This window comes from Mirounga leonina, unplaced genomic scaffold (genome assembly GCF_011800145.1).
Source record: "Mirounga leonina isolate KUSES-001 unplaced genomic scaffold, KU_Mleo_1.0 Mir_174, whole genome shotgun sequence".
Taxonomy (NCBI): Eukaryota; Metazoa; Chordata; class Mammalia; order Carnivora; family Phocidae; genus Mirounga; species Mirounga leonina.
This window is the reverse complement of record NW_023270451.1, coordinates 50055080-50072957: the sequence shown is the minus strand read 5'-3', so window position 1 is coordinate 50072957 and position 17878 is coordinate 50055080. Positions and strand designations below refer to the sequence as shown.

The 17878-nt window shown below is 38.1% G+C and overlaps 1 protein-coding gene across 1 annotated transcript in view; it reads right to left on the bottom strand.

The window, feature by feature from the left end:
• ANLN (anillin actin binding protein) overlaps nucleotides 1-17878 on the bottom strand; it is a 50383-nt gene that overhangs the window by 17851 nt on the left and 14654 nt on the right. The window contains exons 5-14 of the mRNA XM_035020911.1: nucleotides 17499-17727; nucleotides 15386-15576; nucleotides 15000-15107; nucleotides 10300-10426; nucleotides 6719-6829; nucleotides 4882-5105; nucleotides 3842-3987; nucleotides 3471-3618; nucleotides 2287-2422; nucleotides 1491-1673 (exon numbers count right to left, since the gene is read on the bottom strand). Coding sequence (XP_034876802.1) covers nucleotides 1491-1673; nucleotides 2287-2422; nucleotides 3471-3618; nucleotides 3842-3987; nucleotides 4882-5105; nucleotides 6719-6829; nucleotides 10300-10426; nucleotides 15000-15107; nucleotides 15386-15576; nucleotides 17499-17727 — 1603 coding nt within the window. The remainder of the gene's footprint in view (nucleotides 1-1490; nucleotides 1674-2286; nucleotides 2423-3470; nucleotides 3619-3841; nucleotides 3988-4881; nucleotides 5106-6718; nucleotides 6830-10299; nucleotides 10427-14999; nucleotides 15108-15385; nucleotides 15577-17498; nucleotides 17728-17878) is intronic.

Sequence of the window (17878 nt, the reverse complement as noted above, 5' to 3'; positions counted from 1 at the left end):
AAAAGTAATCACATTACATAATAAGCACAAGCAAAATCAGATTTGGCTAATCAGCATTTTGGAAGACCAAAGGAAAAAGTAATACTGCGATGAATTTATGTAATTTATCTAAAAATTACCAAAATCAACTTTCCAGATACAAACCAGCTAGGTTAGACACATAAGCAGATAATCATAATCATCATCAATAAGTTTCATCAAGGTCTCTTCCTATTATTGATTGTGAACTGAAATAATGTCACTCCATATCCTTCCATTTCTGCTGACTTCAAATTTTACCTATTGATCCCTAATCCTTTAGCTAACAGTATATTCCTCAAAAAGGGAAACTATGGTTTATTATTTCAAAACTGAGATTAAAATACTGTATTTCTGTGAAAGTTACTCGGAGATAAATTCTAATAAAAACATACTGTTTCTTCACTGTCTGTTAGTAAATACCCACGTCTCAAGGTACATACTATTATTACCGATAGATTTCTTCCAGACCACACCAAAATTAGAAAACAGCAACAATCAGAACCTACATTACCTTGTTCCTACAGGAATGCTCCAACTTTTAAACATCTCCATTCTTTATTTTCCCTGTACCTTAAATTCACTTCTCACCTATGTTTAACTCTCCTTCTCCTCAAAGAGAACGGCCCATGCAAATGAAAACATAAAGGAATCTTAAAAGAACTTCATGAAAATTTAATGAAACTCTGATTTTATTAAGCTTGCTATAATTACCCTGCCCTGTTTTCAGATCCTGGTGCCATATTCTCCTTTGCCCACTTTGCTATGATTTATCATAGAATACATGTTTAGAAAAGTTTACTTTTTCAATCTAGAGTGACAAAGGCAATAATAATTTCAATAGAATCATCTTCACCGGGTGGTCATCTTCACCTCTACAACCAATAATTCAAGATTTTTGGGATGAATTTTAAATAGAATAAAGTAAAGTAGATTCTCCTCAGTGTCCCAATACTTTCCACAGTAAAATTAAATAATGAAAGTTGAATGATCTGCTGTATCAAGATATCTCATCTTAGGAAAATATTTTATGCTCAAAACTATGTTTAGAGGCACCTGGGTGGCTCAGTTGGTTAAGCGTCTGCCTGCGGTTCAGATCATGATCTTGGGGTCCTGGGATAGAGCCCCGCAGCCTGCTTCTCCCTCTGCCTCTGCCCCTCCCCCTGCTTGTGTTCTCTCTCGTTCTCTCTCAAAATCTTAAAAAAACAAACAAACAAACAAAAATCTATGTTTAACTTGCCTTCCTTTCAGTTAGAGCCATGTCTGTTCCCATGTGGATCAGCAACCCCATATATGAAATTTTCCCTTGGTTATTTTTATGTATATATCTTCATTAAAGGAACTAAAGGCCCAAATACAAGCTGTGCGTCGTTTTGCATGCTCTACTTGCTCCCATTTGCATAATTCCTATCTAGGTAAGGCTCATAATTTAACATAGGATCTAGAAGTGATGCAAATAAAAATCACCATACCTGGTTTCTGAACTGTACCACAGACAAAATCTGCTTTTAGAGGCAAGCGGATTTCTGACAAAGTAACTGATCCTTTGGATGGGACAAATTCAGTTGGGGCAATGGGACCAGTCTTATTCTTCCTCTGAGGCCCTTCACTCTTCAATTTATTCAACTCCTCAATCAAAAGTGTTCTCTTCTCAGCTATGTAAAAATATGCAATATCACAAATATGAAAAATTGCAAATGTTTCTCCAGGAGACCAATTCAAGAAAACGCACTGATGTGGCAAAGGTACTTAAGATCAAAGACAAGCAGGTGGTAGGTTGTTGGGTAAAACCGTGACCGCTCATCTGTTTAAAACATCTTGATAATTTAATGCTTGAACTGTTTGCCAGTTTTCTTGCGTGGTATAATTTCTGCACGCTAACATGCCCTGTCATCCATCACTACACATACACAACAAAACTCACATACTTTTTTAGCTACATGTGGATAGCTAGGTGCAGAGACAGTGTGTGTATATGAATACACACACACATATGTAAATATATTCATATATTCATTTTTGGCATACTCTTCACAACTACATTTCTTCAAATGCATTCCAATTCCTTTCACCTTTTCTGCAAACTACAGTTTATTTTACGTGCAGAGTATTCACAAATGTTGTAAGAAACAAAAACATAGATCAACTGAAACAGAAAAAGCCCTTTCTTTAAAATAGAGATTTCTAACTATCCTAGACAAAAGAGTCTTTCCTGGTTTGAAATTCTGTTGGAATTGTTTCAAATTGTTTCAAGTGTATCACACGTACTTGCAATGAGGAGAAGTCTTTCCGCTTCAGCTTCTTCTAGTGACCCTTTTCCGTGATCTTCATCAATACAACAGTTAAGAGCCTGGCTAGCTTGATAGATTACTGTCTGCTGCAAATTTATTTCATTATTGAGTTCCTAGGGAAACCAACGAAAGGAGGAAAAAACTAAAATCTTTATCGCCATTTTTATTTTTATTTTTTAAAGATTTTATTTACTTATTTGACAGAGATAGAGATAGCAAGAGCAGGAACATAAGCAGGGGCAGAGGGAGAGGGAGAAGCAGGCTTCCCGCCGAGCAGGGAGCCCAATAGGGGCCTTGATCCCAGGACCCTGGGATCATGACCTGAGCCGAAGGCAGACGCTTAACGACTGAGCCACCCAGGCGCCCCATTTTTACTTTATTTAAACTTCAGTTCTTATTAAGCCTGTTGGATAATTTCCAAAATATCCAGAGTAAAGTCAAAATGTTAGTTTCACAGTTCAAGTGTATATACTATGCACCAAAAACATTCAACATGCTGCTATAATTACATTGTAAACATTCTTTCTTATGAAAAGACTTTCTACTCATATCTATTAAAATTATAGGGCGCCTGGGTGGCTCAGTTGGTTAAGCGACTGCCTTCGGCTCGGGTCATGATCCTGGAGTCCCGGGATCGAGTCCCGCATCAGGCTCCCTGCTCACCAGGGAGTCTGCGTCTCCCTCTGACCCTCCCCCCTCTCATGTGGTCTCTCGCTCTCTCTCATTCTCTCTCTCAAGTAAAAAAAAAAAAAAAAAAAAAATTATAACTGGGGCTATGTTCAACAAAGTAGTAAAGATTTAGAAATTATCTGATTCATTTTATTTAAATTACATGTATGTTATACTTTTAAAAATGCCTTCCTTAGCATAAAAGAACCTGTAAGGGCAAAACAAATTTCACACTTCACCACCATCCAACTTATACTTTAAGGATATTTATGACAAACATGTTTAAATATTTCAGAAATATCGAACAAGCTTCCAGCGTTTCCAACAAAGGAGACCTTCCTTTCTCAAGTTACACTGAATTCAAGAGCAATTTACTGAGTGTGTCAGACAATGCTCTAATCAGTCGGGATATAGAGATGAATAAGGCTGGGCCCTTGTCCTTAAGGAATGTACAGAAAACATTCCAAATCTCCTTTCCACAGAAGTACATACCTGCATTTTCTGTTTGATATTAACTTGACCAGGAAAGGCATTCTTTTTCTCATCTAACTTTGAAGTAACATCTTCCTTCCGAACAATCACCTGCTTTACTGAAGGACGTTCTGTTTCCTTGAATCTTTGAGATCTGTATGCATCAATGCTTCAGGAAACAAGGTATACTCTATTAGAAATCCAGCAACACATTGAGAGCTCTCTTTTATTGAACATGTGGAATGAAAAATGCCATTTGGTAAAAGAGAGGCTGACAAAAGTTATTCCAAAGTTTTATAGGTGAATTAATAACATAATTATAAATTGTAACACAACTTGCTATATCTAAACCATGACCCTTAGTGAGTGAATGCCTTCTGAAACATTCTTACCTATAAAGAAGATCACGATCTTCAGAACCAATGCCATCACCTGACTCAGCTCGAGGGACACGGGTTCTTTGGAATTTTCCTGGCTTTGGACTTTCATCACTTACACTGGTGTCTTCCAATTCCAATCTAGGTGAGGAAACTAAACTCTGCAGTGGAGCACATCAGGTATTAGTAGATTTTATGGATGACATGGATTCTAAATGATAATTCTGAGGGAAGGAATAAATTCTCTATTGTTAGGAATAAATATCCAATAAGTCAACTGATTCATCATAAAAACAAAGCCAACTAAAATAAGTTCCTAAATAGTAAATGAATAAAAGTTCAAAGACTGCTAAAACCTACATTTGCAACTCTCTTAAAAAATATTTCTAATTGGGGCGCCTGGGTGGCTGAGTCATTAAGCGTCTGCCTTTGGCTCAGGTCATGATTCCAGGGCCCTGGGATCGAGCCCCACATCGGGCTCCCTGCTTTGCAGGAAGTCTGCTTCTCCCTCTCCCACTCCCCCTGCTTGTGTTCCCTCTCTCGCTGTGTCTCTCTCTGTCAAATAAATAAATAAAATCTTAAAATATATATATATTTCTAATTGAATCAATTTCCCGAGCTACAGTTATTCAATTTAGGGTGATAGCTAATAATAATAGTCAGCTGTCAATAAATGTTAGTTCTCTGTCTGGTGCTAAATACTAATATACTAATGATGTAATATTCACATCAACCCGCACTAGTTTTAACCTTGTTTAACAGGTGAGGGAACTGTGGTAAAGAGGTTAAATAACTTGGGCCATAAACAGACAATGGCAGAGCCAGAATTTGAGCCCACATGTCTGGCCTTTTAAACCATGTCACAGTTTGGATTTTATCTAAGGTCACAGGAAACCACTGAAGCATTTTAAGCTCTCTTTTAAGAGAACTGACATCAGAGTTCCAGAACTCCCCTGGCTACAGAGGGCCAAATTCCCATGTACCAACTAAAACAAAAGGGGATCCCATTATAACTGTATGTGTCCCACGCCTGATAACATTTAGTCTTTCCTTACCTCTGGACTTACCACACCAACTGTCTGTGCTAATGGAGCAAGTAAAGACATTGAGGAGATATTCAGTGCATCTTCCTGTTCTTCATGGTCCATCTCCTCTTCGCTCTTTTCCACATCTAGCTCACCTTCCACCAGGACATCACTGAAGATGTCATTAATTACTTTTGAACTATTGATATCATCATCATCATCATCCACACTCATCTCAGTTTCACGTACCACTTCTGAAAAAGATTTCAGTAGGTGGGTTCTGTGACTCAGACCTTTCAGAATTAAAGGGATAGCAGAGCAGATCTCAAGTTTATGTGCTTACTAAATAAACAGCAAAGCAATAAAAGTTGGAACTGTCTAGGGGCGCCTGGGTGGCTCAGTCGGTTAAGCGTCTGCCTTCAGCTCAGGTCATGATCCCAGGGTCCTGGGATCGAGTCCCTCATTGGGCTCCCTGCTCAGTGGGAAGCCTTCTACTCCCTCTCCCACTCCCCCACTTGTGTTCCCTCTCTTGCTGTGTCTCTCTCTGTCAAATAAATAAGTAAAATATTAAAAAAAAATAAAAGTTGGAACTGTCAAAAGCTGATTCAATGCTTTGGGTTTAAGAAATAATATTAACGAAGAATGCAAATGACAAGATAATAGCCAAAAGCTTCAGACTTACAAAAAATGTTCTTTCAAGTAACTCGTTTTCTATTGTTGGGGAGTTCCCTTTCACATGGCAGTGAATAGGGAAATATTAACATCACTTAAGACAGGGGTCCCAAATAATCTTCAAGAGCCACTAATTCCTCTAAGAGTATATAAAGAGTGTGGAAGGACAGTACATTTCCTTTCCCCATGAAAGTGAGTGACAGCCTTAATCAGATTTTCACAGGAGTCTGTGACCTAAAGATAACTGTTAACAGCGCTATCTCTTTGTGGAAGCTAGAGTATTTCCTAGTTAAAAAAGAGAGAGAGAGAGAGAATATTACAAAATCACAAGACATTTTGAAATATAGGACACTATATATTTGAATATGTTCTTCTTGAGAAAATCTGCTGAGGAGAAGGAAGGGGGTGATTTTTTTCTATCCTGCCCTGGATCCAGATCTCTCCTGGATAGGCCACCACAGAAGGACTTCAGTCAGACCCACAGACACAAAGGCTATTCTCCAGTTCTAGTCACATTGGAGGTTTGGGCTTCAGCATATGGATTTTGGGGGTGTACAGTTCCATCCATAACAAACGATGAACTGAGATTTGTTTACTGCAGGCTCCCTGACACACAGCATGGTTGAAATGAAATAAGATGCTGGTGCAAGCAAGAAGATCCCCTGGAAACTCACATTCAAGAAAAGGGTGCTATTTAAATTCAAGGCACTGAGGGGAGTATCTAGTGAAAAACGTTGGGTTAAATGACTTTATTTTTACTCAGGTCTGGTTATGGACCATTTATCATCTGCTGTATCAGGAACTGTAGGAGGCATCCTTGATTAATCCTAACAACACTCCTTTGAGGTGGCTGCCATCATTCTCCGTTGGAGAGATGACAGAGACTTGGCCAAGGTCACATTGCTATCTAGTGCCTAAGCCAAATTGAAAACCAGATTTGTTTAATGGTTAAGTCAGCACCCCTTCTAGTTGCAGACTATTTTGCAACAGTGAGTGTTTTGTTTGTTGTTTTGTATTTTGCAAATTGAGAACAAGATGGGATTCATAAAAATTTAGATAATTTACTTCTCATAATTGTAAATTTCAGACAGTATCAATAAATCACACACTTTGGAAGCTTAGGGAAATTAAAAAAAGAAAAAAAAAGTATGTGCTTCTACCAATATATTAATAGGAAATAAACATAAAAACCAACCAGTCTGCTGCTTGACCTTTGGGTCTGATGTTACTTTTAAAGACTTATCCTCTTCTAAAAACAACGTGATTTTCAAAGGGCTAGACTTCATCATTTCACATTCAGTAAAACCTAAAAAAAAAATTTTAAGAAAAATCATATTAGTATATGTTAAGAACCTAGAATTTTTCAGTTAAGGAAACTTATTTTTTCTGATTATAAAACTATGCATTTCAAATCTAGAAATGTATAGAGAATCCCCCAAGCCAACTGTCTTCTCTTCACGGTCTCATTTCTCTCTTCCTCCCCAAAGAGAAAGGGGATGCCAGTATTACCAGGTTATTGTTTGTTCTGCCAGTTTTGCTGCTATGTATGCAAATGTGTACATCCTTTTGTCTTATCAGAAGGTGATCATACTATGTATGCTGTTCTGCATTTTGCTTTTTACTTTTTTTTTTAAAGAAAAAAAAAGAGCCAATGGCAGAGCCAGGATTTGAGCCCAGTAGTGAAAGACAATGAATCGTGGATCACTACATCAAAAACTAATGATATATTGTATGGTAACTAACATAATAAAATTTTTAAAAAAATAATAAAATAAATAGTGTCAATAAAAACACTTCACAAACTAGCAATAGAAGGAAACTACCTCAACATAATAATAGGAAAAGCCAATGGCTAACACGATACCCAGTAGTGAAAGACTGAAAGCTTTTCCTCTAAGATCAGCAACAAGGCAAGGATGGCCACTCTCACCACTTCTATTCAGCATAGCTTTGGAAATCCTAGTCAGAGCAATAGGCAAGAAAAAGAAAGAAAAAGCATCCAGATTTTTTTTTTTTTTAAGATTTTATTTATTTGACAGAGAGAGACACAGTGAGAGAGGGAACACAAGCAGGGGGAGAGGGAGAGGGAGAAGCAGACTCCCCGCTGAGCAGGGAGCCCGATGTGGGGCTCGATCCCAGGACCCTGGAACCATGACCTGAGCCAAAGGCAGATGCTTAACGACTGAGCCACCCAGGCGCCCCCAAAAGTATCCAGATTTTTAAAAGGAGAAGTAAAATTACCTCTGTTCATAGAATAAAATACTTAGGGAAAAAAAAGAGTAAAATACTTAGGAATAAACTTAACCAAGGAGGTGACAGACTTGTATGCTGAAAGCTACAAAACACTGCTGAAAGACATTAAATAAGACACAAATAGGTGGAAAGACATCCCATGTTCATGGATTGGAAGACTTAATATTGTCAAAATGTCAATACCACCCAAAGCAATCTACAGATTCAATGCATTCTTATCAATAGCATTTTTTGGAGAAATAGAAAAGTCCATCCTAAAATTCATATGGAGCTTCAAGGGACCTTGAACATCCAAAATAATTTTGTAAAAGAACAAAATTAGAAGACTGACATTTTCTGATTTCCGAACATATTACAAAGCTACAGTAATCAACACAGTATGGCACAAACATAGAAACATATACTAATGGAATAGAATAGAGAGCCACAAAACAAAACCTCACATATTTGGTCAAACAATCTTTGACAAGGCTGCCAAGATGATTTGGTGGGGAAAGGAAGTCTCTTCAACAAATGATGTTGGGAAAACTGGATATTCACATGCAAAAAATGAAGTTGGACCCTTATCTGACACCATATACAAAAATTAACTCACAGTGGATTAAAGACCCAAATGTAAGACTCAAAACTATAAAGGTCCTAGAAGAAAACATGGAGGAAATGCTCATAACAATGGATTTGGCAATTTCTTGGGTGTGACATCAAAAGCACAGGCCGCAAAAGCACAAACAGACAAATGGGACAACATCAAACTTAAAAACTTTTGTGTTATCAAAGGATACATTCAACAGAGTTGCAAAGACAACCTACAGAATGGGGAAAATATTTGCAAACTGTATATGGGATAAGAGGTTAATATTCGGAATATATAAAGAGCTCCTAAAACTCAACAACAAAAATAAAATATCCTGATTAGAAAACGGGCAAAGGACTTGAACAGCTATTCCTCCAAAGACGATATACAAACAGCCAACAAGCATATGAAAAGATGCTCAACACCACTAATTGTAAAAGAAACAAATCAAAATCACAATGAGCTATCACCTCACACCCCTAAGGATGGCTACTATCAAAAAACAAAAACAAAAACAACAACAAAGAAAATAACAAGTGTTGGCAAGGATGTCGAAAAACTAGAACCCCTGTGCTGTGTTGGTGAGATTGTAAAATGGTGTGACTGCTACAGAAAATAGCATAATGGTTCCTCAAAATACTTAAAGTAGATCCACTATATAATCTAGCAACCCCACTACTGAGTGTATACCGAGAATTGAAAGCAGGGTCTCAAAGAGATACCTGCACACCATGTCCCTAGCAGCATTACTCACAATAACCAAGAGATGGAAGCAACCAAAATGTCCATTGACAGACAGTGGCTAAACAAAATGTATATATATACATGATGGAGTATTATTCTGCCTTAAAAAGGAAGGAATTCCTGTCACATGCTAGGACATGGATAAACCTTGAGGACATTATGCTAGTTACAGGGCGCCTGGGTGGCTCAGTCAGTTAAGTGTCCAACTCTTGGTTTCAGCTCAGGTTGTGATCTCAGGGTCATGGGATAATGCCGTGTGTTGGGCTTCATGCTCAGTGCAGAGTCTGCTAAAGTTTCTCTCTCCCTCTCTCTCTCTGCCCCTCCCTCCCTGTGTTCTAGCTCGCTCTCTCTAAAATAAATAAATCTTTAAAAAAAAAAAAAAAGCTTGTTACAAAAGGATAAATACTATAGGATTCTATTTATATGAGTTATCTAAAATAGTCAAATTCATAGAAACAGAAAGTAGAATGGTGGTTGCCAAGGGCTGGGAAGAAGAGGAAATGGGGAGTTGTTGCTTGATGTGTATAGTTTCAGTTCTAATGATGAATAAGTTCTGGAGATCTGTTCCACAATGATGTGTACGTACTGAACACTACTGAGCCATGCACTTAAAAATTGTTAAGATGGTAAATTTTAGTAATGTGCTTTTTACTATAATTTAAAAAAAAATGTTTAAGTGTCTATGATACATTAAATGTCATTCCATACAATGCTATCTTATTCTTTTAAGCAGCTGCATAATATTTGGGGACATGGATTTAGCACCATTTATTTAAACAGTTTTCTACTGATGGACACGGAGGTCATTTACACCTTTTTACTGTTACAAATAGTGCTGCAATTCATCTCTTTGTATATACATCTTTGCACACTAGTTTTAAGAATTCAACTTATAGAAACACTTACAGAGAAGCTAAATTAAAGGGCATGCACACTCTGTAATTCAACAGATCTTACTGGATCTTTTTCAGGGAAAAAAAAAAGGGAGCTGTAGTGATCTATCCTCCCATCAAGAGCATGAGTTCTGAGTCAGAAAGAGAACTAAGGAAGAAGCATATTGCACGGTAGAAACGAGAATGAGTAGCAATAAAGAAATTAATCTATCTTTTTACATTAAAGCAGTGTTTCTGTTTTCCGATGCAATTTCCAAAACTATAGTAGACGGAAAGCTACACGTAAGTGGAGCAGAAGTAGAAAATGCTGACCTGTAGGTTCTGTGTCGGAAGGTTTCCCTGGTGTCTGATTTTCTGTCACCTTTTCTGTTACTGGAAGCGATGGGGTGTTTGAAACAGCTGGATGTTTTCTGAGGGGAGTGTTCTGACAGTGAATTTCCTACAAAAAGCAAATGAAGATGTTATTTCTCAAAACTATAGATTTTTTTTTCTTTTTGCGTGTTATTAAATGAAACAAACACAAGTCATTATTCTATATAAGCTTCCTCAGAACAAAATAATGTATGTGAAAGATCCCAGCTATGTTTAGAACACAAGAAGCCCTCGGTGCAGGTTCAGTATTCTCAGTAATTCCCAGAATGTACTTTAAGAGACTAGGAGGCAAGAAGGAAAATTCCCATCAGAGTAGTTTTAGATAAACCGATTAAAGTGAAAGCCACACACAGAGAAAAGCAATTCCCCTGGGCCACTTATCTCATCCCACACCTATAAAGTCTACTGACAGTTCCTACATCAAGATTCCCCTTAACATTTACTCAGTAGGTAAAAGGCAAAGAAAACAAAGAACAAAAACAGAATGTGGAAAAAAAAGGAAAGGAAAAAAAAATCCCTCATCTGAGTCTTTATCATTGACAAGGCCATGGAAGAGAAACACTCATTGTTTTTGAAAAGGCTCTATGATTACAGCAACAGTAGAAATAATCAAATAAGAGTAAGAATAACAGCAACTAATGCTTAATAGAGCCTAATATGTGCCAGTCATTTTTCAAAGCACTTGACATTATTGCCTCCCCAGTCCTCCCAATAACCCTGTAAGTTAGGTGCTATTACTTCCATTTTACCGATGAAAAGATTGAGACACAGAGGAGTTAAGTGACTTGTACACTTGGCCAGTAACTGGTAGGGCCAGTTTACAAACCCACATATTCTCATTCCAGAGCAAGTTCCAGACTATTTTGACTCTCAAGTTAGAAGGAGCTTTTGATGCATGAACACAGAGTCAACTATCGAATGCTGTGCTGCAGACCCGACTCTCCTGTGAAGGCAGGACTTACCTACAATCTTCTGTATACAGGTGGTTCTCTCCCCTTTCTCTCCCCTGCACCCTGACAACATGAGGGACAGCCCCTCCCAGGTGTCTAACAATAGTTCCACACTTAGTAATTCTCTCCTCGCGCCATCCCCACTTCACCAGTCCAAGACCTGCCATCATCTGGGGGGTATGGGTAGCCACAAGTACCTTCTAGCCAACATCCTGGCCCTCAGTTGCATAAATGTTTCAGCTGCAAAGACCTTCACCACCACTCCAATTCAGCCATCCCCTGGAGTCAGCTTCTTCCCTGAAACCCTCCAATCTCTCTAGCTTTCTTACTCAGGAATTTCTACCAGATCCTGTTCTTTGGCCTCATGAGAACTTCTGGTCGTTTGATGCTTTTCTTCCTGTCACCCCTGCCTATTTTCTTATGCCTCTATCCAGGTTAGATCTCATGACCCTTCAGTTCAACCACGATCTCACCAATACCTTCAACTCCCTCACCTCAACTGTACTTGCACTCCTCATGTCTAGCAAACCCTATCTCTGGAACCACCCACCTTCTCCATGTTTATATCCAGGCTCTTTGGACATATCTAGAGGAAAAACTCACAACTGAGTTTGATCCCATTAGGAATGTATGCTCTCATACCCCACCTGAGTCTCAACACTACTCCTTAGTCCTTCTCTTTCCGGCTCAGCTCTCTCTCCCATCCTCCAGTGTATCACACCTGTCATCTCCCCTTCCCTAAGGATGAACAAAACAGAAGTAACCAGACAGAAATTCTACCAGTTTTCTGTCATCATAGTTCTAAAACCACCTGCCGCCAAACATATTGCTTTCCTTCTTCCTTATCACACCTGGAACCTGTCCTAATCCTTTCCCTTCATGGTGCTCTGGAGTTCATCCAATCCACTCTTACCTCTTGAAAGGTTTACCCCAACCTATCAGTATCACTTAACCCTCTATCATAAAACTCTTAATTTTTTTTTAAGATTTTATTTATTTATTTATTTAGAGTGTATGCACATGCACAAGCAGGGAGAGACAGAGGGAAACAGAGAATTCCAAACAGGTCCACGCTCAGCATGGAGCCCAGTGTGGGGCTGGATCCCATGACCCCAAGGTCACCTGAGTCAAAATCAAGTCGGATGCTTAACTGGCTCAGCCACCCAGGTGCCCTATAAGCCTCTTACTTTTGACATTAAAATCGACTTAGGTCTCCTCTGAAAGAACAAAACAAACACAAACACAAACCCTACTTCACTTCCTCATCCCCTTCCAGCTATCACCTCCTTTCTCCCTTCCCTTTTAGAACCAAACTTCTGAGGACTGCCTCTGCTCTCCCGCCCTGCTCCTCACTCACCACTACCTCTATTCTCCCCTCACCACTTCACTAAAACTGCTCTTGCCAAGTAACAACTAGCTCTTTCTTCCAAAACCCAGTGGTCTCGGACCAGTCCACATTTGACAACACATACTTGACAATATCAACCATCCCTTCCTTCTGAAAGTTTCTTTCTTCCTTTGACTCTAGTTAACACCACACTCAATTACTTTTTCCTCCCACCTCTTTGCTTCCTCGGTGGGTACCATAGATGAGTTCTGAGTGAGGCAGACTCCTGAACCTGCTGTTATTGTGTTCAGAATGTTCTTTACATGCAATGTGCAATCAATCATCCAGGGAGGAATTCCAAAGGTTTAGCAGGAATTATTTAGCACAAAATAGTTTAAGAACTGCTGTCCTGTATTTCCAGGGATGTAGCAGAAAAGCCATGAAATGATATACTGGTAACCTAGTGAAGAAGGCGCTTCAAACAGAAGAGAGTAATCAACAATGCCAAATGCTGCTAATAGGTCAAGTTAAATGCCTAAAAATTGATTACTCAAGATCCCTGGTGAATTCGATAAGGAGGTAGTGGGGACAGCCTGAGTGGAGAGATCCAGAGAGAAGGGACGGAAAAAAATGTAAGCATAAGAGATAACTCTTTTGGAAGAGTCTTAATGAAAAGGAGGTAAAGAAAGGGAGGGGAATAGGGGTTCCAGAGAGTTGTTTTCATTTTAAGATGACAGATAACAGCTTGCTATATGCTGATGGGAAGGATTAGCACATTCATTCCTTCCTTCAAGGACAAATTTATTGAGCTCCTCCCGTGAGCCAACCACTAAGAACACAAATAAAGACAGATAAGGCTCTCATAGACAGTGGTGGAAAGCAAAGGTGAAACAGTTACAGGAAGATAAATACTCCAGCTGAGGTAAAGAACAGGATGACATGGTGAAAAAAGAGGGGCCCCTGAGGAAAAGGGCCAGGCAAGCATTTCCAGAGGGGATTAAAGTTTGACCTATTCCTAATGAAGGAGGAGCTCACCACGGAGATACTCCTTGCAGAGAGAAATAGCAAGGCAAAGACAAAGAGATCTGAAAACATGGGTCCATTTGAGAAAGTGCAAATAGTCTGCATGACTGCACTGATGCACACATGTGGAGGAGCAGTGAGAAGCCAGATTCTGGATGATTCTAGATGGCAAGCCAAGCACTTCAGACAGTTTTCTGATGCTGGCTATGGAAAGCTTTCTAAGGACTTTAAGCAAGTGAATACACAGATCTCTGCCTTTTAAAAATATTTCTCTGGCAGCAGTGGGTAAGATGGATGGGAGAGTAACCAGACTAGAAGCAAGGTTTTCAATACAAAGCTCTGGAAGTGATTAAGGTAACGGTGGAGGAAAACAGAGAGGACAGGCAGCTTGAGGTGTATTGGCTGTGTATGTGTTCATGTGTGTGTGCTAGGGGAAGACGCAGTAATAAGAGGAAGGAGGCAAGGAAGAACTCCCAGACTGTTTTAGATGGTGAGGTATAGAATGAAGCCCTAAGTGAAGACAGGAAACATGGAGAATATACTACTGCTAAGTGCAGAGAGCTCTACCAGCCAACCAGGCCTGGAGTTCAGGAGAGAGGTGAACACTGCACAGTCAAGCACATTAGCATTTCTGTGATGACAGAGAAGAGATGTCCCAGGGCAAATGAGAAGAAAACAGGGTTAGGTCAGAACCCTGGAAAACACAATTTGTTAAGCAAGAGAACTGATAAAAACCAAAATCAATTAAATAGGTCTTTCTCAGAGAATACTGGTTAAATGTATTTTTCTATTTCTACTGGTACCCACTTTAAATATAATTCTATTATTTTTAACTTAAAAGTATATCCTAATATAGTATTTTGTACATAGTAGGCATGTAAATGAAACAAAGTAGCTTACAAGTAGGGACTTTGTTGAAGGCTGATTAATGCAATTTGACAGTAAGTAATAGAGGAATAAAGAGAAATCTGGGACATATTTGATGATCTGAAAGGATTATGGAGTGGCATCTAGGGAGAGTCTACCATCATTAATCAAAAAAGTAGATTCTGAGAAACATTTTAGAACTAGCAACTAACTAGAATATTAAAAGAAATATGAAATCAATTGAATAATGAGAACACGTTTTAAAATTTTGATTTTAAGTAGGTCATTACTGAATACGTTAAAAAGAAAGTATCACAAGAGAAAAAGCAGAGTCGGTATGACCATTGAAGGGGTTTATGACTAGGAAATGGCAGTTAATAGGAACAGGATAAAAAACTGTTTGACAAGGCAGGACCACAAGTTAGACCCCAGCACTACATGTGGTTCACTTTCATTTTTCTTGTTCACACTACCTGTTTGGTTTCTAGTTGTTTGCTTCTTGAGGTTTCACCTTTTTCTGCACTCCATAAATTACCCTTGTCAAATCGGCCACGAAGACATGCTAGTTCTTTCTCACGTTCCTAAAACCACCAAAAGCGCTATTTTATACAAGAGCCAATAGTATGTTTAAGAATAATATTCAGATACTACTAAATTTTGCTTGTCTTCAGCCTTAAGATTAAAAAATTCATGATATGCACGGAACACAAGACAATATTTTTAATTTGAAATAAGTGATACAGGGAACCAAGATGCTATTTATCTCTGTCAAAAAGACTGGTATTGGAATTCACGATTTGATTTCTAGATTCTATGCCGAGACCATGTAATGAATAATGTTAAAAGCAGTAAGCCAGACCTGCTTGAGCTGTTGTGCTAAATGAGTAGTAGATGAAGATGTGTTTTGCTTGAATAATCTTTCTTGGATGGCCCTTGTATTTGGAGTGATAACGGGGGTCCTATGGGGTGAGCTCCGAGCGGGACTTTGTTTGCTATGTTCTTGACAACGTTCTCCAAAGCGTTCCAGGAAAGGCTTAATTCCTGCTCCCCCTACAGAAAGCACACACATTTTGGAGCCTATTTAGAATAAGTAGCAATTATAATTTGTATTGAAAAAGTTCTAAAATCCAGCATGGCTCTAAAATGCTTTGATTCCACTTAAACTACTCATTCAGAAAGTAAACAGTATGAAAACAGCTTTTAAAAAGAAATTTACCATATTATTCTATTTAATTCCATGTCTTAAAATTCATTTATTGGATTTAGTTCTTTAAAGAAAGAAGAGGAGGAATTTTTAAAAGATAGCGTGAGAGGACAGTGGAAATTAGAAAACCCTTCAACTAAATAAGCAGAACCTAAATGACTGGAAATTGACTGTATGTGTATTAACAGTATTCCCTAATCACCAAAGTATTCTAGCCATGATAACCCAACTACTTATATTTCTACAGCCCAATTTATTTTATCTTGTTGTTAGGAAGCCCAATATAAAATCCAAGGATTAAATCCTTTTCTCTCTCAAAAGAAAAATTACAGATTATTGACTTTATCAAGGGATAACTTGGTTCTACAGTCTTAAAACAGTATTCATTTGAAATAGTATGAGGTACACTTCAAGTAGAACAAATGGGATGATAGCATTGTACTATTATAGTAAAAGAGGTTTATATCTATCAGAAATCAGCATTTTCCTACAAAAGGCCAGAGAGTAAATATTTTGGGCTTTGCAGGCCATGTGACTACTGTCATAATTACTCAACTCTGCATTGAAGCATGAAAGCAGCCACAGACAACGTGTAAATAAATGGGCATGGCTGTGTTCCAATAAAACTTTATTTGCAAAAACAGGTAAAGAAAGGGCACAATTTGACCCATAGGCATAGTTTGAAGACTCCACATGTCACTTCATACCATATTTCAAACTGGAATGCATTAAGAATACAAAGAAACATATAAATTAAATACCTCTGAGGCCCTGATAACATTTACTGGGCATAGCCAATAGCCAAGAATAAAAAAAAAAAAAGAAAAAGAAAAAAAAGGCTTCTTTATCTATGCCCTAAGTCTTTGGAAAATTGAGAGTAACTAGTCCTAGTCCATGTGGGGATTCTGCAGTTGTTTCCAGCTCATTTCTCATTTCGGCTATCTGGAAACTGACTGCTGGCTTCCTAGCCCATAACTAATGGATTCCCACTCTCATCTCTCTGTCTACTTCTCTCTTATGAGGAACTACAGTATTCAGAGAGATTATATTTTTAAGAAGTTAAAATTTTGAATTAAAAGTCCTTCCAAAAGCAATTCTATTGAAAACAGAATATAGTTCAAAGTGAACTATATCTGTATATTTGAACCATATTTTTTAATCCCATGTTTCTCAACCAATAGCATGTGAGGGTATGCCAGAAGGTGTAAATCCTCACAAAATGAATACAGATTTCCAGGAGCATCAATTTACTACAGGGAGTAATTTTTAACTTTCACATGTCTATACTCACACACAATATACACATATACAAATATAATTGGGAATGGAATCATTTGTATATACATTCACTTTCCTTTGTTATTAGGGGTGCCTTCATATTGAAGTTTGAAAAGCCTTGCTCTGCATACTTGGTTACAAGAATGTTTCTCCATTATGCCCTTAAAATGTGATTTCCAGTGGTATATGCTCCGTCTCCATCAAAAAGTATAGAAGAAAGTATCTGCCATGGTCATTCTAGAAAAAACCCATGTTTAAACTGTCAAAATGTAACAAGTTACGTACTTTGACCAGTAAATGGGCAAAGTCCCCACTAATGAATATTCATTCAATAAATTAAAGCTAAATTTGAAGAAGTCTCATCTTATACATTCAGGCACTTGCCATGGCAAACCAACACTGTACAATTCACAACTGGATATTTAAAATGCTGAGAACAGACACCCTGAAAATTGTCAGCACTAACTAGATTTTTTGAAAGATACATAACCTGATGTTGCAGATTTGTCTTTAGATTGAGACTGCCGACAAATTTCTCTATTTAATTCTTCTTTGGGACGAACTGTCTGGGACACAGTTGACTTCTCAATTGGTTTCGATACCTCTGTTTTCAGGGGACTTATAGGAGTTTTCTGAAGTAGCTCAGGATTTTGTCCCTCACAATTTTTAGCATCAGTAATGGATATAGTAGAAGATTTCACTGGGGAAGAAGCAGCTTTCTGAAACACGATAACACTTAGGGTAAATAACAATATTCACGATATCTAACGGTAGTCTTCTAACAAAACAAGTTTAATTCTATTTGCTTAGTAGCCTTTATGTAAACTTATGAAAAATTTCTTTTTCTCTAATTGATCAAACCAATTTGAA